The following is a 21,705-nucleotide window of genomic DNA, read 5'->3' on the forward strand; positions in this document are numbered from 1 at the left end:
AAACATCAAAGTCTAAATTCCTCTCTCAAAATATCATATATTCTTTTTATTCATTGTACATAATTAATACTTTTCTAATATTTAATGTACAATTCATAAATTCCATCAAAACTGTCCCCCCCCCCCCCCCCCCTCCGATCCCAAACACCCAATCTTGGTCTATGTTAATTCCTGATAAAATCTTCAGCTCCCTGAACATTTCATTAAAATTAATGGTTAAACATCAATTAATGCCCGATTAACATAAATTAACATAACTAAGGCTAGGTAAAATAGTAAGTATGTTTCCTGTTTCATCTCTCCCAAAAGTAGTGCATGTAGATTTTTTGATTTTTTTTAATATTTCATTTTGTTTTTTGGAAAATCATTTATTATCAAAAGATTTTTAAAAACATGGATATTAATTCTGTTTTATAATGAAACAATTAAAACACAACTGTTTATCCAGTAAAATGCAATTTTTGTATCTTTCAATTCAAAAGAAGAAAAGATTGTTGGGTCGACAGTTAAAACTAGATTACACTAGGATTCAGGAAACTGAAGTACTTTTTATCATGCCTAACCTATACGATATCCCCCTCTCCCAACTCTCCTCTTAGTGATATACTTGACTATACTTCCCCTCCCCTCTTAAGTGATGTATCTATCATCTACGCCGTCGTGGACTTTTGCTACGACTACGAGGCGCTCCTCGTGGTGGTCCACCTCGATCAGGACGCCGAGGACCACTTCGATCTCTGAATGAGTCCTGCTCAGGGCCTCCTCGCCGTGGTGGACTGGGGCGTCTGTAAGGCGACGGCTGTAAAAAAACAAACACTGATTTAACATCAAAATGAAACTAACAATTCTAGTCTGAACTTTGTTCATGTTACTTCATGTATAGGAAACTGAAATCACCTGTTAGTTATAACTTAACATTTACATTACAGTTTTCCCTTAATATACAGGTATGCCCCCATGACAATCTAGTAATAACTTAAGTTCTATTACATTTTCTTCCAAAAACAAATGAAAAGTGAATATTTCTAAAGCAAAATCTTCACCTTCACTCTCTATCCATTTGTATCCTTAAATTAGATATTTCACAATTTCCCTAAATTAGATATTTCACAATTTCCTTAAATAAGATACTTCCCAATTTAATTGTACCATAGCATGGAACGATTTTACACAAATTATACAAGGGCACATTATTGATTTTCACATTCTTATTGCAGTACATAATCTATATCAAACATACTGGTCTGCGCCTGTCCATGTCTGGTCGGTCTGGTCTGTTCCCCCGTTCACGCATTGGAGGTCTATTGTCTCCAGGAGATTCCCTGGCACGTATCTTCTCCCTCAAGGCTACCCGCTCGAGTCTCTCCTTCTCCCTCAGCTCCGCCTGTACAACACAATTTGTTATGCATGAAACTTATACAATTGTAAATGCCTCGCTGCCTATGTCTTTTGCTGAAAATATCTGACACTAAAAGATTCTTTAACACTTTTATGTCATCTTTCCTTTAGAGCTGATTATCTAAATATCCGTATGGAAAATGACAATTTGTGCACCATTACTTTTATAGTAAGGGCTATTTCAAAAATAAAAATTTGAAGGCAGAGAGCATGGAGACGTATTTTTTCCCCTTGAAGGACCTAAACAATAACACATTACAAATGTAGTACCATTTCTTTTCCTTAGTGGTATTTGTGGTTGCTGAGACATGAAATTATATCTGATATATCAGCTAGTGTTGACAAACCTGTGCATCTGTCAGTGGAAGCCAGTATATACAGGGAGTAGTCTTGGTTTTCTTGAACAGGTCATCCAACAGTTTAGCTGGAGGCTCATCTTCCACTTTCTTATCTGGTACAGCTGAAAAGGAGGAACCATTACAGATAACAAACATCAGTCAGACAGGAGATCAACTTTTCCATAGGAATAATGAAGCATTTTACTTGACACATGCACTAATTGAAAAGCAAGAATTTTTTTTCTATTTTCATATATGCACTTATATAATAGTGCATACCAGGTAGTTCAATATGGCAATAAACAGACACTTGCAGAAAGTATAGCCACCAATTGTATGGTAGATTCAACACTGGCACTTTCGAGAGAAAGATTAGCAGGGTTGAATTACGCTAACTTATCAAACCTCTGTAGCAACTTAAAGCTGTTAAAAAAGTTAATTTTCCAGCATAAGTCCAGAAATATTGAAAACATGAAGTTTGGATTCTTCTCACCTTTCTTTTCCCTCCTTTCCTTGTCCCTGCTGCGTTCCCGGCCCCGTCGAGACCGTCCCAGAGATGGAGACCTTGACCGCCTCTTTCCTGTTGGTCCTAGCTCCCTTTCCCTCGACTGGCGAATCTTGTCCCTGTCCCACTCCCGAACTGGCGGTGGTTTGGGTTCATCCCTTTTCTTCTGTGCCTCTTTCTCCCTCTTCTCTCGCTCTTTCTCCCTCTTTTCCTTCATTTCCTGTTGGCTATCTCTTCGAACTGCTGCTTTTGGTCCTTGTTCTTTCTGCTTGTTGAACTCAATCTAAAATTATTTTTTATTTATCAAAGTCAGAAAGTTTATAGTTATATCTAAGTGTTCAAATTTATGAGGAAATCAATGATAATTATGCTGTTCAAATAGAGAAATTATCTGATAAAAAATATTTCAATAAACAGAACATTAGTGTAAGTTTGATTTAATTTGTGAATTAACAAGTAAAACCAACCTCTTCAGGGGAGGCAAACTCTAGCCACAATAATTTAGGGTTGGAAGATGGCCATTTTGTATTGTGTAGAGCCTTTCTTGTCTGAACAGCATTTTCTTCGGTCTCATACTGAAACAACACAAAAATATAATTACAACCATAATTTAATAACAATTATAGATGGACAGTTCAGCAACACAATAATTTCAGAGAAAGATCCCTATGGTACTTCCTGAGAAATAGCGATAACAACCTTCACTATCAAAATCCTAGATGGCTGCTTGTCGGCCATGTTGTTTATCCGATCAAGTTGCCCTGCTCAACTAGGGACCAAGGGGAACCTACATATAAAATTTGAGAAAGATCCCTCTGGTACTTGAGAAATAGCGCTTACAAACCTTCACTATCGTATTCCCAAATCAGATGATGGTGGGCTTAAAACTAGAAATATGTCAAAATGATTTGAAAGTCACCCCATCTCCTACATTTGTATATGATCATTTTCAGTATAATAAATCATTGACCAAGCTACAACTGACATATTTCCACCTGTCAACCAAAATGGTCTAACAGTGACAGGTGTATATACATACACGCTGTTTAGGTAACCATGCCAACACATGGAATCAATAAGAAAGCATGTGGCAAATATCTGTTGTCACCTGGCATGGGCAGAACAGGTTATTGTAATAAAACGATGTTGTTTTCACAACAATAACTTTCAGAAAAGATTCAATCTTATATATGGATAAATCTTTCACTTTTTTAATAAAATACACGATTCAAAGAAGTTTTCTAATCGTCTGCAAATCTGACTGAATCGGACATCAATAGGCCTATTGACAGAGTTTGTTCGCTTTGTAAAAGGCAGTCACTCAAACAGGTCAGACGAGGACCGCCAACAGCCTAATTCTCGAGACTTGAAAAACACAAAACAATTGTGATTTCATCAATTCTTCTATGAAAAGAAAAGATTTGAATGTATTTGGCTGTTTTGGGCCTGTTAATATTTATTTTTCAAACTCTTTTATTATTATCGGTTCAATTTGCATGTATGTGACTTTGTGAGTTCCTGCTGGTAAATAGTATCACATAACCTTGACTCTTTGCAATATACAAACTTCGCCACTTTCCCCCCATGTCGTTTTGACACATTCTCCTACTGTCAAGATTAAATATTTCAGCATGATTTTACCCAGGAACGGCATTTTAACCCCAGAGTGCTTATAATGATGCAATTCTTCGTTATGTTTCCCCATACATGGTATCGTATCCTGAAAGTTGGGCCTACTTTACTAGAGTTTATTTATCCAATTCTATCGTATAATATGACTTAAACTTGCATTTTTTCGTATTGGTTAAATAGACAATGCAATCAGGAGTTTTTCAACGAAAGGACTATGTATGGTTTGAGCCTGTTTTGAAATGCATCAAAATTCAAAAACCTTTCAACGAACTTCAAAATGAGTTTCTTTAATTTCGAATACTTCCCAAATACTATTATGAAAATATTTATTTATATTTCTAATTATTGTTGCCATGGTAACAAGTTCAAATTTGCATAAATTAAAAAAAAACATATTCAGTGAAAAGTGTGATATTATGCATGGTTTTTCTCCTAGAATCTATAGAGCGCATGCTTGAATAAACTTATTATCAAAGGATAATGTGTAAGCACCTGTAATACATCTTTAGGAGAAACATAAAGTTTGTTCAAGAGTGCTATGGTAGCTAAGAGAAAGACCAGGTGAAAACCTGTCAAAATTGACTAAATAATCAAATTTCAATAATTTATGCAAATATGACCTGGTAACCATGGCAGCCAAAATTGAAAACACAAATAAAATTTATATAATAGTACTAGGGAAGTATTCAAAATTAAAGGAACATTCGTTTGAAAGTTCTATTGCAGATTTTTAATTTTGATGGATTTGGGGGCCAAAAAAGGCCCAAACCATACATTGTCCTTTCACAGTTTATTGCTGCGAGCATATTTCAAAACATTTACGAAAATCCCCTAAAAAAATCATGATAAATCAAATGGTCGCGACCAAGGACTGGTTTTGGATTGTTCTTCAGTATCCGCGCACCCCGTTATTGACACTTTCATTTTTCCTTAAAAAAGTGCACACTATTCGTGAAAATTTACGATAGTCGATGGTCAGACATAAAATATCTAAATAAATCAACAGCAATCCATAATTGGCAGTCTTCCCCTTCAGGAACCTCAAAGGTGCTTGATTCATACTCGGAACATCTTTAGGTTATATGCAATTCCTGTGTGAAATTTTGAAACGCCTTTAGGTTTTATGTTATTCCTGTTTGAAAAGGAAATCTATATCCAAGTTATCCAAGAGCTTGTAATTAGCACCTGGCATATTCCAACAGAAGCAATCACACGAAAGCTCTTCAGCGTGATAGGCAACAGATGTCAAAATCTGGGACTGAAACCGAAATTAATAGTCCCCGATGGGGTGACTAAAAATATTAAAATTTTCCATTAATTTTCTGAAAATCACAATGTATACCATGAAAAATTAAATTAAATTTACATTCAAGATCACTGTGTAACCAAAATATTAGTACACCCAATGAAACATGTCCCAGAACTTAAATAAAACTTTCAATCAACATAAAATCCCAAATTGTAGTACCTAACTAAACGTTTCAAGTTGTTAAATATACTCAAGTACCCGAACTCACTTAAAACATGACATATGCCAGTCCACAACATCACTGTAGTGTTCATTGATGTTTCCCTTGACATATTTACAGGTTTAATGTAAACAAAATATTTACCGTGACGAAGCAGTGAGATTTGATCTTGTCAATCCAGAATTCGTTTTCAACTATATTTCCCGTCCTCCTCAGAAGGTCTTTCAATTGGTTAAGGGTGAAAGGTCTGACAAGATTTCGTACATGGATAATTTTGCTGACAGGGTTACGAGCAGGAGATTGCGAACGTTGGGGTGCGATTGGTTCATCAATTTCCTGCAATGGGACAGGCTGACTGATTCGTCGAATGATTTTCGGCTCTGTAAAATAAAAATAAATCATACATGTATGTAATTGATTTTGTAATTTACTTGGTTAAAATTAACAATTTGTCCTGTCTGATAAACTGGACATGTTTTCAAATTAAGAAATTTTATGGAACCATTTCCAATTTTTTTCTAATAGCAAATTCATGATATTGACTTATCCGAACTTTCATCAACCACGACATTGCTGCAATACACCCTTTCACCATTAGTCTGGACAACTACAGCTGGTCAAATAACATGATATGCACATTGACAATGAGGGACAAACCTTTCACAGGTGTTATATCCTTTTTAGGGGTAACCGTTGTTTGTTCCCTTTCTTCCTCTTCTGCCGAGCTGCCAGATTCCTCCTCTTCCTTCTCTTGCTTCACCTCCATTTTGACGTTAATCCTCTCATCGTCCTCTTCTTCCTTCCTTTCCTCTGTTTCTTCTTCCTGATCCTTCATCACCTATTAATGTGAATTTTCATATCTTCAATATTTGTATGTCTTGATCTACAATTACAGGTAAAATTCCTTGTTACACTCTCAGGATATCAAAGACTGTCGTCTTCTCAGCATCTATACCATGTAGTACACAGCTTCACCTGTAGTGACACACCTGAGGTGACACTATAGACATTTAAGCAGAGATCTATTCCAGATGTGAATATATTGGAGGCAGGTCAGGGAGGCCCTTTGATTTGAAGTCGGGTCTAAAAAGATTGTTGAAATATGAAGTGGTGGACAAGGACAGTTAGATAAAATACATTTTCGGTGATAATGGCACACATCCCCCCCCNATACGTCTCGGAAAGGATCAGGCCAAAATCAATATCATTTGTCACACTTCAGCAGAAGGTATAAAGGATTTAGATTTTTTCATGTGGTCAGGCTTAACCTCTTAGGACCCAATAATGACCTATATGTAGAGTGGAACCTCTATAATCCATCCACTACTAATCCAGTTGTGCCCACAATCCTGTGAGTTTTGGGACACAATTGTCCATTTTTCCCCCCTTTCTATTGTACAAATGTCCCAATAATACAGCTTTCTCACAATCAGACCATGACTGGATCATTGCATCCAAGTCCACAAAATAGCAACTGATACCGTGATGTATTTTGCAACTGACCACTGTCCGCCTGATCTTCACCACGTCACGCTGATCCTCCTCCTCGTCTGATATTTTCTCGTCATCATTCCCAAGGTCAAGAACGGGTTCCGTCATCTTTATATCTGGAATCAGTTCCTGTTAACACACCAGATCATTATTTAAGGATATGTCAGTGTTTAAAGTGATATTAGGTGGTGGTCTTACAGCCAAAGCCAACCAGGTTCGATACATGTTGTTAAGCTATGATAAAATAACCCGATATTTAAAATACATGGAGCCTGAAATGATGCAGTTATACAGCCAAATTATATAAAATTTCCTAGTTTCATACTGTTACTATATGTGGTACAACTAGTTTCAGTTTGTCTAATGCATATGTTTTCACCATGTACCTCTCGAAATGACTTCAGATTACCATCTGTTTTAGACTTCATAATTTTGCCAACATTAATGTAACAGGACTTATACGGATGTCAAGGTGTCAGAACGTAACCAGATGTCATTGCACCTGGTGAACACTGACGTGCACCAAACTTTAACCATTTCAAACTTTCAGCTGTTGCCACCTTGCTATATTTACAAATTTCGTCTTTTTGTAAACTGTTCCTTTATAAATATCCCTCATTATGTCATCAAACCAAAATGTGATGCCAATCTTGTTCTGTACAGGAAGGATAAAATGTGTAGCAAGGTTTTACTGTATATGATATATTCTGGAGTGTCTTCAGGTAGTAACACCCTAGATATAACAACTACACACCTTTAACGAGTCCGTGGAGATGTTGATGTTTGAGATTCGTTTAACTGGTTTGGCGTCAGTTGATGATCGTGCTGAACCCCATTTTCGTTTACGGACTGGCTTCTCCTTCTTGTTTTCTTTCTCGGCATCATCTCCCTTCTCCTCCTCTTTGTCCCGGGACTCTCGACCTGTTGGTCAGATGGCGAAAGTCAAGAATGGTTTTCAATATATGTGATTGGAATAAAGAGCAAGCATAGTTTATAGAAATTACTATAATAGTCAGATGAAATAACTGTAAAGATGCTGGTGTAAACATTTTTGTTATATGTATGATTTTAATGTGGGTTGTCTGATTCAAGCTTGAAGCATTTCGAACAAGTGGACTAAAGCTTACCTGTGAGTGAAATCTTTTTTGGATTGACATCCTGACTGGCTGACTGTTCCCCGACCTCCTCCTAAAACACAATAATATGGTCAATTTCAGTCATACTGACCAACACTGTTATATATCGACCAACATAAGATTACAATCACCAACATCAGTAATACAAGTCACCTAACCTTAAACCTGGACACATACATATAAAGTTAGTGTATAAATTAAGGAATAGAAGAAGGTGAGGGATTTAAAACAAAGGATTCAGTCTCAAAAAATATTACATTGTGAAGATTTCTTTGCAAGACACTATTACAAAAAGTGTTTTCAAATGGTAGATATATCCAAACTTTTTCTCTGCCTTACTATTCACATCCTCACCAATTCAACTAATATACTCTGCAAAACTTGCCTTTGTTGATTTCTATTACTTTAAATTCATTCTTGCAAGATGGGGAAACATTTTTTTCTGTTCAGACTTCGGCATTTTTAGTTTTACATATGTTCAATGCATTTGTGAAAAAAAGAGCATTTGAAAACTCATAGATATTTTTCAGTCTGACCAATTTCCATACCTGCTGTAGTAAAATATACTATGCAATGTACATATAAAATCCATTTTAAAGTTGAGGAAGATTTTGTTGAAGATTAATATTATAAGACATTGTTAGTAGGATTTTTTTCATAATCTATAGATAAAATCACTATGAATATTGCTTTCCAACAGAAACTGAACACAAAATTGGGAATCATTTCCAAGCTTAAAATTATAGCTATATAAGAATTACAACTCAACTTACCGTTTAAGAAATACTTATGATAATACACTGCATTATACTCAGAGATATCACTACCAAAAACATATATAATTCACTTTATATTAATATGACTGCTGGAAATTTCTGTTTCCACAAATGCTGAAATACAAGTAGTGCTGTAGTCAAATCTGCTCAGTTCTAAAAAACAAGATGATATTGGGGCTCACTGGTATACCATATCTATATTCAGAAATTGAACTGGCAAATTTGATAACACTGTAACACTCCTGGTCTTTTTGGGACAGCTGTGATTCTAAAAAATAACTAATCTTGTAACTTCAAATATTTTCTCTATCAATGTTATTACATGAAAATTTCAAGATCAATATTTTTGTTTTGTTTTAAATGCAACAGCACTTGCTTGATGTTCTCATTAATATTAAAATACAATTTGAGCCCTAAAAACCAGGGTATTAAAAGCTGAAACATAAAGAGTACTGATCATGATTAAGACATTAACATCAGGAACACTGCTAAATCAATAGATATAAATAATCTGAGAACCATGGCAAATGAGCAAATACCGGCTGGCTGAGCTGTGGTGTTGATTCGGTCTACGCTGACAAACATCTCTCACGTTGACAACTTGACATGGCCTCTCGGAGCCAGGGGAGGTAATCGGCATAACCTAGTTAATCGCCATATGGCCTGGGGGTCAAAATCTAAGGGGAGTGCTGTGAGCCTTCAATGTAGTATATGCCTTGGGCAAGTCCCGCGATATGAGAACTTTCTGCTATTGTGTGAAAGTTTTTCTCTGTCTGTTGTCACACACAACGATTTCTAGTTGTGAGACTATTTGTATTCAATTTGATGACGCGATTCAACTTTTACTTTGTGAATTTGTTCACATTGTCCATCCGTTGACGTGGCACAATACACAATAATCACTGGACGTGTGATGCTACAGTTTAACAGTTGATGGGACACAACCTTCATCTATTGTCCAAGATTTTTCTCAGTCTTAGGAAGCAATACCACTTTCATTTGTTGTTTGTTCAGCTGAAACGTTGACGATTCGGCATTGTGTGAATAACTTTCATTTCCAACACCAACACGTCTTGCTGCATTCAGCTTGTAGTAACATTCTTGTGAGCATTATGTACTGAGAAGTCCATTCACACTGTAGTACGACTCTTGGCTACATTGCTAAGTTCTGTTTAAAACACGACAGGCATTTTTCAGACCAACCACATCCTATCCATTAAAATTCTTCACAACAAAACACTTCTGAAATGTTCCTGAAATATTTTTTGTGAAGATTTCTCCATTCATGGAAGTCTGAATTCCTGGGGAAACACAATTATCAAGCTGTTTTTATAATCCATGATTCTGTCTGCCCCAAATTCTAAGACAAGCTGTTGATCTTGAGAAGACACAAGACAATGTGCACGATAGTTGGTTTTGGTTCATGAGTCCTTGTCTTGTATCTTAAGATCACATTTCGAAATGCTATCATCATATGATGATTTTGATTACAACTGTTCATTTCTGTGTTTCCAACTGTTTATTTCTGTAAGTATCAGATGCTGGACTTCACTGATGACAGCTGTTAACCTGTTGTCATGGTTACGACAAGTGACGGAATCCAGAGCAGTAGCATAATACTGCTCATGCACGGATTGCAATGACGGAAAAGTTCCGTGATCCAAAATGGAGAAAATGGAGAAAATGTAGCAAATGTCCTGTAATCCATGATGGAAATTCACACATTTGTTTCTTCTGATTTGCAATTGAAAGAATCTATCTTTGCTTCATCTGTTCTATTGTCACAATGGTAAGCTTTGTGTATACTGACCACATCCATCTTCATTTCATGTATAAAGGGTCGCATGTTTACAAGCGACAAGTCCATGTTTCACAAATAACTGTGTACTGATGTCTTTTTCCGGCAACGGTTTGGGACAAGGCCAGGTGGACTGAGGCAAGTATAGCCTTAAGGACGGTCAAAGGTGTGACCTCTTGGTACAGCAACTCATCGGTCATCTTACAGGTTACCAGCTTTAAGTCAGCCCCATGCCATGTTCCTCTGATAATACTATTTTGTACAGCGAAAAAACCCACATCAATTCTTTCAGAGAAGGAGTTTTGTTTTGATTTTCTTTTTAAATTTCATTTCATAGATAACAAAATAATGTTTTTTCACATTTTTTCTCACTTTTTTTAACAGAAATGTTTATTCTTAAAATCACTGAAAATAGGTTTCTTTTTCGTTAAAATACAAAGACAAGAATTATATTCCTAACAAATGTTTTATTTGATGGAATGGCAGCAAACTCAATTAAAAATCATTTCAAGGATTATATAAATTTGAAGATTAAACAGTGTGAAGTTCATTTTAATGAGATAAACAATCAGATTGAAGTAATTAATGTTTCAAAGATACAAACATAAAGCAACTACAAACTTTGAACAATCAGATCAATGTAATTCCTTTTCAAGTTACAGAACATAAAGTAACAACAAACTCTGAACAAGAAATAAGATTGAAACAGTAAAAGTGTACTTTGTTGACATGATCTTCCTATTGTTCTTTTAAGAATATCTCATTTATCAAAAAGAAAGAAATATGTCAGGTATAGAGGAAAACAAGAAAAGTAAAGTTGCATGCATTCATTGCCATTCCACTTTAATACTAGGTATGATACCCATTTTTTTATATATTTTTAAAAGACACAAGAACTCCTTCCCTGACAAAGACTGTAAAATGTGAAACCACCTGACATGAACATACCTTATGATCGAGTGCTTTCTCGCTGGTATCCTCCGTCACAATCAGAGTGTCACTACAATATTCCAAGTCATCAAAATGTTAAACAATTTTTTTAAATCTGTGATCTTTTAAATTGGGCAACTATCCAAAATAGTGAAAATTTTAAAGCATAAAATGAATTCAGAAAACAGAAATGTGACATATCGCCTCTGAAGTGTAACTATGATGCAGTCTTGTCACAAAATAGTTCATTAATGGCACAAAAAATTATCATTTAGAAAGCTTTAGAACTTCAATATGAAAAATCCTTGGCAGTACTTTGATACTGAAATCTTATTATGGGATACAGACAGAGAGAACAAGTTTGGAACTGAACCCATACGCATGATCTGCTGAACTTTCTTCTTTCTTCTCAACTAGGGTTTCCACGTCTATTTGTTCCTCCTCTGCCTTCTTGGAACCCTATAATGATATAGTCAAGTGGATATAGCTGTCTTTTTCGCAACAAATATAATATATTTAATCAAAAGGAAAAGTGGCAATTCGAAATCGACAATAGTTACAGAGTGCTGCAGCATAAGTAAACATTTTTTTATAAAATTCAATTTAGCAATTTACTGAAATTCCATATACTGTTTATATATCCATGCATTACTTTGGTGTTGAAAAAAACACACATAAGTTTCAACATAGCAGCCCAAGGTGGTTGTAAATAGTAAGAATCAACTGTGTTGGATCCGAGTCCTACACCCGACTCTAAGTAAAGATAACTAATTAAAGTCTGATAGATACAGTTGACCAGCAAATGCCATCTGAACTGAACAGAAATATTTAACAGATTAACTGACTGCTCTAAATTGGCAGACTTTCACAGAAAACTGGGAGCCATAAATTTTGGCTGGAATCAATGAGACTCAGAACAATCTATGAAACCTAACATGTCTCTTTAAATAAAATGAGCTTTGTCGCTTCAGAAGTGGATCTTGTAAAATGAGAACCAAACACTTATAAAACTTTGTTTTACTTTTCTGACAACATTTTCAATCAAGCATTACTGGTAAAAGCATAAAAGGAGCAGAATACCTGAGTGGCTTTAGCCAGACTGGAAGTTTGTGGAGAGTTGGGTGGTGAGTGGTCACTCTGCACTGGTGACTTTGAACGAGACCGGGATCTGTCACTACCAGAAGATGAAGATGACGATGATGACCTTGAACTTGCGGCTGACTTTGTCTTTTGCCTTGATCTTTGAGGGGATAATGAACTTGAATCATTTGACCTCCCCGGAGATTTCTCCTTCGGCTTCGGTGGAGGTGAAGGTGAAGAAGACCTTCGTCTCTCCTGCACCTTTAGAGGCGATGGCGATCTTGCTGTCTGTTTCGGCTTTGAAGGTGAAGGTGATCTTGCCTTCTGCTTCAGCTTTGGAGATGGTGACCTTCCTTTCTGTTTTGATGGTGAAGCTGAAGTGTCTGACTCAGAAGATGAACGTGACCTTGAACGTGAGCTGCTTGATGAACTAGAAAATTGAAGAAAGCAAATATATGTCTGACTGACATTTATGGCAGCCTGGTCAAATCACAATATTATAAATAATGCACATAATGGAAAACAAGTGATTGCAAAATTCTGTTTTATCCTTTGATAAAAATAAATTGACACATGTTTACATTGATAAGAATTAATTGCTACTCAGTTGGGCAAATATGCTTTGTGATCGTTTATAAAGAAAGGGACATCACTCTTAATACTTCATTCTATAAACCATTCAAAGGAATACAAAACAAAATTTATTAATGTATTATAAACTGTCTTCATCTGCCATGTACAAAAATCAAATATGTATTTCTTGAACCATTGCTCATAAACCTTGCCATTAGCTAGTAGTGTCATCTGCTAGGTTATTGATAAACTAGCTAAAAAACATCTTTTCTCGACCTTGTTTTAGGTTTTTCAAGAAATGAATATTTGACTGAGGCAAATTCAGACTGGTGTAAATGACAGTCCTGCAAACAGTTAACAAAGGAACTATTACAAACCTTGAAGAAGAACGCTTTCGGCTGATTCTACTTGCTGCTGATTTCTTTGGTGTTCTTGATCTTGACCTTGACTTAGAATGTGAAGATGACCTTGACCTTTTACGTTTTTCTGCTGATTTTGATCTGGACCTTGAACTGGAACTAGAAGAACTTGATGATGATCTACTTCTGGACTTTTCTTTTTTGTTATGTGTTTTTTCTCTCGCATCATCTGGGGATATAAAGTTTTTCCTTAAGTATTTCTTAAAGCTTAATATTTTACAGTGCAAGTTTATGCATGTAATTTAATGGTAGATTATTCATTAAATTATGTGTTCTGTTAAAAATTAAAAAAATGTTTGACTTACTCCACTACCAGGAGATCAAACTACGATAACAAAAAATGTACAAGCAATTTAAGTTTAAAGACATCAGCCAGGACAATTGTGTATTTGCTAAACTTGATGAAATATTTTCCTGCCATTTCTGTAGTTGTTAAGGGACGTCATTAATTAATCATTGCAACTTCTTGTTATATCAAGAATAACAATTGCTTCAACATCTATCAGAGTTTTAAAGAGGACAATAAAGGATTTTTTAGAATTCGGGGGTTAAAATGTTGTTGACCGAGTTTGCATGCAGCACAGGTTCTGTGGAACCTTCAGCTCAGATTGTTGCGCTAAGCAAACAGGCAATAGTCTGTCTGCCCTATCCAACGTATCAATTTTGCACCCAAACCCATACAACAACTGTACCGAACATATTTATTAGAAATAATTCAGATTTTTTTTATCATTCATTCCATGTTTACTGTTGCTGGATAGTAAAGCAATTGGATTTCTCTCACAATTTAGTACAAAACAAAAGGCCAATTGGTTCAAACAGCTTACCTGGTACTAATTACTCATGTTACAATAATATCTACAATGACCTTTAACTGTTCAGCCTAATAGTTACATTTGTAAACAAAACAAATCCCTATATCTGAAAAAAGGATGTCTAGAAAATAAAAAATAAAATAGCTAATAAGAAATAAATCAACTGAACCATAAAATGTGGCCTCGTTTTTTGGTACCTGCACGTTTTTCTGGCACTACTTCCTCCTCTTTTGGTATCTTTTCCACCACCTCTATCTCCTTCTGTGGCGATTTTGTGTCTTTGATGGATTCTGTTACATTTTCTGTCTGTTTTTCCTCCATAGCTGCCTCAGATTGTTCTACCTCCATGGCCTCCGGTGCTGCTGGCGCTTTATTACTTTTGTCATGTTCCGTTTTATTGATTTTCTCTTCTTTTTGATGGTCTGCTATAATCTCCACCATTTGTGAGCTGCTGACTTGGGACTCTGATTTTGAATTTATCTCAGGTTCTACAGCTACAACCTCCTGGACTTTTTCCTCATCGTTTTTTTCTGTTTCTGATGTTACCTTTTCCTCCACTGCTTCCTTCACTTCCTGGGAGGACTGCCTCCTGGTGCGGGACATCCTCTCTGGTTCAGGCTCCTTCACTTCAGGTTCCCGCCTCCAACGCCGTGATTTCCTGGGGATTCGTTCCTCTACAGCTTCCTTTGGTTCTGCCATCTCCTCCTCATTCAAGCTGGACCTCCGTCTTGTCCGCTTGCCAGTTTCTGAATCTCCCGCTCCATCCGCCATCTAAATTATTGACAAGATATAAAATATTAAGAAGTATTGATTTCACAGAGGTTTATACAACATAACAGTGTCACTTAAATTTGGAAACATGAGAACTTGTGACCACAGGTAGGGTCTAAATGATTGAACACGGGACCACAGATTCAACAATGGCTAACACAGACACAAGTCAAAACGGTTGAACACAGCACTACAAATGATAATAATGGATCACGGTAGTCTAGTGGTAGGACGCCGGGCTCATGACCGAAGGGTTGCGTGGTCGAGTCATGGCATGGCACTGTGTTGTATCTTTGAGCAAGATAATTTATTCCGCTTGTTCTAGTCTACACAGCTGTAAAAGAGTATGTGGTTGGGCATTGCCAGAATTGTTGAATGCTAGCTGTTAGCGCCGAAATGGCAGCTCCGGCTGTATGCGCCCCAAGGAGTTGAGAAAGGTATTGGCTGGTTGCAAAGGCCCTATAACCACGGATAATAATTAGTGAACTGCTTTGAGATGACCTACGAACTAGGTTGTGATAAAGCGGTATACAAGAACCTCAAGTTATTATTATCACAAAGGCACAGATCCAAACAATGGACACTGGATCAGTTCTAACTAGAACTGTCATCAGGAGGAAAACTAATACCCTCCACAGATGATCGCAGTTTATACATCATTTAGTGACCTTGACCTTGGGGTTTCCAGGCAAGTAACCCCCTTAAAAAGTGTGGAAATATGCAATTAAAATGCCAGTGTACATCAAAATAATACACCGATTATCAAGTGAAGTTTCAATAAAATCTGCCAGTTAGTTAAGATTGAGTGTTCCAGCCAAGTTATTTTCCTTAAAGGGCTGAAACCCTCTTAAAAAGTGTCGAAATATGCAATTAAAGCTAGTGCACAACTACATAATATACAGATCATTCAAGTGAAGTTACAATAAAATCTGCTATTGATTGAGATGGAGTTTTCTGGACAACTTATCTCACGTAAAGGGCTGTAACTCCCTCAAAAAGTGTTGTAATCTAAAATTAAAATGCTGGTGCATAACTACATAATATACTGTTCATTCAAGTGAAGTTTCAATAGTTACAATGGCTGCAGAAGTTCTACATTTCTTTTCAACAAATATTGCAATTACACATTTTTTTTTATTATTATTACACAACTAACTTGATGCTCATTTCCTCCAAATTCATGAAAATAAAAATACTGATGTTACCTGTGCATGTGGGGGCGGAGGTGTTGGTGGAGGAGGGGGAGCCCTCTGTGGTGGAGATGCTGGCAGTGGTGCACTGATCTGATGTTTCTTTGAGGGTGGATCAGGGAGTGTGCTCTCCTCAGGAATACTTGGTTCTCGGGAAGGCATTTTCTTTGGACTGTCCCCGGGGCGTTCATCCTGAGAACTCTCCGATTCTTCTTCTGAAAAGACAATTCAACCCATAACTTACATCAAATTTGTATTATGAACATATCTCTAAAATATTAATTGGGTTTATCATCTTTCTCAGCTTTTAGAAATCTGTTATGCCTTATCTTAAAATAAATACATGCCTAAATTAAGTGTTATTCTAAAGATATCAATTAAGATTTTCATCACAAACACAAGTTTTGTCTACTGTAGTTAGGTTGCTAAATCTTTTGTACTCAGAAAGAGTTAGTTCAGATCTTTATAGCTCTAATCTTTACTAGTTCTTGTGAGTATTCGTTTTGTGGACAGGACTTGTCAGATAAAGTATATACCTGAAAATCGCTTTCTGGCTTCTCTCTCCACAACAAGTAGCTTCTGCTGCTTTTCCAGATACTGTTTTATAAATGCATTGTTTCCAGTAACTCCTTCTTCCCTGAGCTGGAAATAAGCACCACAATAACAAACAGGTAATATAAACATTTCTAGACTAGTACTTCAGTACCATCCTATGTTAATACTAGTCTAACTGTTCTCAGTTGGGGCGAGACAATTGTTCGTTTATTTTTGGTTTTCACATCAACAAGAACTCTGTGGATGTGTTTTTGCCTGCACCAGTTCAGGTGGAACAACCACAGCAACTAAACTGTCCTGAAAGAATAAAATCTAATTTATCTGCTGTATTATTGATCAGCAACCTTATTGGAAAATTTTGCTGAGTACATCAAGCATGAGTGAAGACTGATGAAACCGATCATGATTTTTAGACTTAATCTTTATTTAAGAAATTTATTTATATTTTAATACAAGCATTATTTGGAACAACTTTTTTTTTAAATAATACAATGATGTAACAAATGCGATTTGAAAAAGCCCACATACCTTGCTGTTTGGAGCTTCATCTAGAAGTCAACAAAAACAATAATGTATTAAATTATCATTTTTTTCTATAGAGGGTTTTTCACAATATTGTTCTTAAGTATGAATGGGAAAAGTCAAATTACCAATTAAGTAATGTAATAGACATGGTTTATATCCAGGTATTGAGGATACAAGGGGACAATATAGGTATAACTATCTGTAGCCTTTTAATATCAAATAGCAAGTACTACTTGTTTCCTACAGTAATTATGGAGATTCTTGCAACATGGTGTAGTTATATTACCTGATTCATTTATTGGCTGCTGCTGCAATTTTTCCAAGAGAAGTTGCTATAAAAAAACCAAAAAGAGATACATATTATTTTAAAAATAACTTACAAATTTATTAATCAATTTCTTTGATGTTTGTTTAATATATCAACCTACATTCTATTGCACAACTATATGTATTCAATAATTAAATTAATTTACAACAGGTATTGTCTTAAAGGTGTTGTGCAAAAACACAATCATTGCATTAACAATGTCTGTGTAATATGACATATGTATGAAACTCAGACCATCATGTTTTAATAGCTATCCTATTATCCTAGTCCTCTAAAACTGACCATAATCGCAGAAAAAAGTCTGATTGGTCGCCTGTTTGTTAGTTAGCTATCAACTGCTCTATAAAACATGGGATTGTCGTCTAAATCTGACGACAGCGACTGTTAGCGTTTTACATGTTTGTTGGAGAAAATATTTATACCTTTATTTCAGTTGATTCATTTCTCACTCACTTGACTAAATGTCATGTCTGTGCTCGATAAAATATGGACGCTACATTGTTTTATTCAATTGAGGTGCTTTCTACTGCTCATATTAACAGCCATCTTGCATACATCAATATGTATTGGCCAATCAGAATTGCTTCTGTTAATTCGACTTGGTGACAACAAAACATGTGTACCAGTTTACCTTTTCCGCGCAACCAAGTTGTTTTTGAATTATAAGGGATGGGAATATCAGAGTTATTTTGATATTACTAATTAATGTGATAAATATGTATAAATTCAATGAGCTAATTAGTTTGTGTCTGCTAAAAATTCATTGCGTAACTAATGTTTACATTTTATCAAATTAACCGGATGTAATTTTGATTGGCAGTCGATAGCTAACCATAAACAGTCAATCGATCAGAAATTTTGGGCCTGCCATTAAGGTCAGTTTTAGTGGACTATTATTATTCATAAATCCAGATGCTATTATTTCTCACTGCACTAGCCTACAAACACTATTTTAACACCTATATCATAGTAGAAGTCTATTTATCACAGTACATGTATTGCACATGCTCCATTCGGGGTGGGCACCCCAATGCATTCTTATTGGCGACCAATTACCACCAAGCCACAATGAGGAACGCTGATTTAGTGATTTATAATAGTAAAAAAAGCGGAGTGGTTCGACAGCAAGTGTCGTTTACAGGGGAACAAAAGTTTATTTCTAGGGCAACTCTTAACATGGCATGGCGAGAATTCAATTGGTCGCCAACCAGCTCAGCAGCCCCGTTGTTTTCAAAGAAACGCTGTGACTTTACGTTAGCCACTGTACAAGCACGTATTATGTATTTTGTGAATCTGGAATAATGTTGTAATAACCACTTGTTTGAACATGAATTCTGCTTCATTTACGTACAGCTTTAAGCCTTTCGATTAATTGCGACTTGCTTCCTGCTTTTGAAAGACCTCTTTTGTCGCATTCTTTCTTTAAATCAACAACACGTAGCCCGGCAATTGATTTTCCTTGTAACAGAATTTCCTCTTCGTCCGCCATCTTGCTTCACGCTCTCGCATCGTAAACGGAAGTTGATAAATGTGATTTATAAAAAAAATGTAAAATCAGAGTCATTTGTTCTATTTTATTGTATAACTTAACCAAATAGTGATTGACTTATATAAATGATAGTGAAAGCGAATTTATTTTGTCAACTTTCATAATGAAAGTAGAATTAAAACCAAATCGATAGCTTCCGTAATACGGAAGCGAAGACGGATATGCCCGAAGTTGAGAATGGAGTCTGCTGTGGTTTTGACAACTGTAATGAAAGGAGTTGCAGATGCACTCCGATTAGATGGTGATGGAAATAGGCCAAAGGTTAACAAATATACTCTATTATGTATATGTGTTTATGTAGGAAACCTGTCACGCTTGCAAAGTTAACTCTTATTATTTTTTCATCCTACCCATATCTATCATGCCTGGAGCAGTGTGACTGTCAGTGTCCGAGTCACCATTTACCCAATATTAAAAACACCACAAAAGCCTTACAAAAACCTAAAATTAATCCAAAAATACTTCGTTTCAGAAAAATTTAATAACTACCATATGTTTATATTTAAAACAAATTTACATTACAAATTCCACCATAGGTTTACTACTCATAATAATATGACAGCTGTCAAAGATTTTGGGCACAGCTGACTTGCAATTAATTGTTACAGACTTTTGGTATTGGTGCCGACTTTTAATTTTTGAAAAACAAACAGTAAATTTGAACTGAAAATTTGATATCAAATATTGATCAAAGAGCCAAATTCAGAGAGATTCCTGAGAATGTAACGCAAACATACCACAACGTGTTTAAAATAATCATGGATATTTAATTGGGGAACGGACCCACGGATGAGATTGGGAAAAAAATGTCCGTTTAGTCATAGACCATGTACCAAATATGTGTGTTTTCTCAGAAGCCTGTACTGTTACACTTCATGGGGTAATCACATGAAAAGTTTATATGAATTATGATTTTGATTAATTATTGGACTGCATCATGTATTCAGATGATGTGAATTCTATTATTCTGGTGTGTTGATGTGTCAGTGTACTTTGGATATCATGCCATCACAATATACTGTTATTCAATGAGGTGTAATTCCAATATCCATTTAAGTCTCCCTGTCATGTATATATTACAAATGTATTGTTAAAAAAATATTATGAATTTCTTGTTTCAACCTTCTGTTCATCATTGGGAGTAGTACCAAAATACCTATTTGGTGGTTCACTTTGTAATAATATTATTCAATTATAGCCTTTGGCTGAGGCCGATACCTGGATTTATCGACCTTAGAAAAGATATATTAACAGGGGACGCAGTCCGAGGTCAATATATCTTTTCTCGGGTCAATAAATCCAGGTATCGACCGAAGTCAAAGGCTACAATTGTTTTATTATTTTCAAAACAGTAATGTTAGCAATCTGAAAAAATATCACAGCAAAAATCTATGGAAGCGAGACAATGCGCTCGTTCGAAGACATGTCATAATTCTATTATTAGAAACACCCAGTCCTTCAACAAAAATCACACCCTCCAAGTCAATATCGTTTTTTGTCGATGGACACGTGATGCACTCCTTGCCAATCACTTGTCGGGAATAATATGAAAAAATAATAATCAATTATAGCCTCTGGCTGAGTTCGATAAATCCAGGTATTGACCGAAGTGAAAGGCTACAATTGTTTTATTATTTTACAAAACGGTAATGTAAGCAATCTGGCAAAAAAAAAAAAGCTTAAGAAGTGGGACGGTGCATTGTTTGGAGACACGTACGTCATAATTCTATTTTTAGAAACATCCAGTCCTTCAACAAAAATCATGCGCTTCAAGTCAATATCGGTTTTTATCGGTGGACACGTGATGCACTCGTGGCCAATCACTTGTCGGTAATAATATGAAAAAATAATAACTATTGATATATAATACCACCCAGAAAATGACAGGTGGAGCAGAATATTATAAAAAACATATCATAGGTCTACTGAAAACAAAAGCCATTTTATAGCCATTTTGTTTAGTGCTAAACTAGTATTGTACATGTATCTGGTCTCCATGCAATAATCATGTAATTTATAAGACTATGTAATGTATCATAAGAAACAAGCATGAGTGAAAGGCCTGGTGTATGTACATTTACTGAAAGATTTGAATCCTGCATAAGTTTAAAAAAATCAACATTCTTAAGTTTTCTCATGCACAAAAATTCTTGTGATCATAAGCTTCATGACAAGAGGCCCATGGGCCTTAACGGTCACCTGATATATTTATACAGAGAGTTGATTTTTGTTTTTAACATGAACAGAAATATTATTCAAAGTGACAAAAAACAATAAAATCACCTTATTCAATATCTAGCATGCAGATTTAAGACTGAAAAGTATTTGAAACTAGCACCTCTGATTCTAAACAACGAAAATGAAGAAATTTTATTTTAGCACACAGACTCCATTGGGCCCCACCCTACAGCCCTTGGGGGTAGGGAT

The 21,705-nt window shown here is 35.7% G+C and overlaps 2 protein-coding genes across 2 annotated transcripts in view; one reads left to right on the plus strand and one right to left on the minus strand.

The window, feature by feature from the left end:
- Positions 1–122: 122 nt before the first annotated feature.
- On the minus strand, positions 123–19,253 carry LOC110443247 (apoptotic chromatin condensation inducer in the nucleus-like). The gene is made up of 20 exons (XM_021487338.1): positions 19,081–19,253; positions 17,688–17,733; positions 17,405–17,424; positions 16,858–16,963; positions 16,337–16,536; positions 14,558–15,131; positions 13,504–13,714; positions 12,554–12,983; positions 11,853–11,932; positions 11,492–11,543; positions 7,961–8,021; positions 7,588–7,754; positions 6,846–6,962; positions 6,000–6,180; positions 5,487–5,722; positions 2,709–2,816; positions 2,230–2,524; positions 1,746–1,858; positions 1,241–1,384; positions 123–799 (listed from the first exon to the last, which is right to left on the minus strand). Exons 1-20 carry the CDS (start codon positions 19,216–19,218, stop codon positions 647–649), a joined length of 3,432 nt encoding a protein of 1,143 aa, XP_021343013.1. The 5' UTR covers positions 19,219–19,253; the 3' UTR covers positions 123–646.
- A 185-nt stretch (positions 19,254–19,438) lies between these two features.
- The window catches only part of LOC110443234 (VPS9 domain-containing protein 1-like), a 51,850-nt gene continuing 49,583 nt past the window's right edge, over positions 19,439–21,705 (plus strand). Inside the window, exon 1 of the mRNA XM_021487321.1 lies at positions 19,439–19,539. Coding sequence (XP_021342996.1) covers positions 19,456–19,539 — 84 coding nt within the window. The 5' untranslated portion in view covers positions 19,439–19,455. The remainder of the gene's footprint in view (positions 19,540–21,705) is intronic.

This window comes from Mizuhopecten yessoensis, unplaced genomic scaffold, assembly GCF_002113885.1.
Source record: "Mizuhopecten yessoensis strain PY_sf001 unplaced genomic scaffold, ASM211388v2 scaffold716333, whole genome shotgun sequence".
Classification (NCBI taxonomy): Eukaryota; Metazoa; Mollusca; class Bivalvia; order Pectinida; family Pectinidae; genus Mizuhopecten; species Mizuhopecten yessoensis.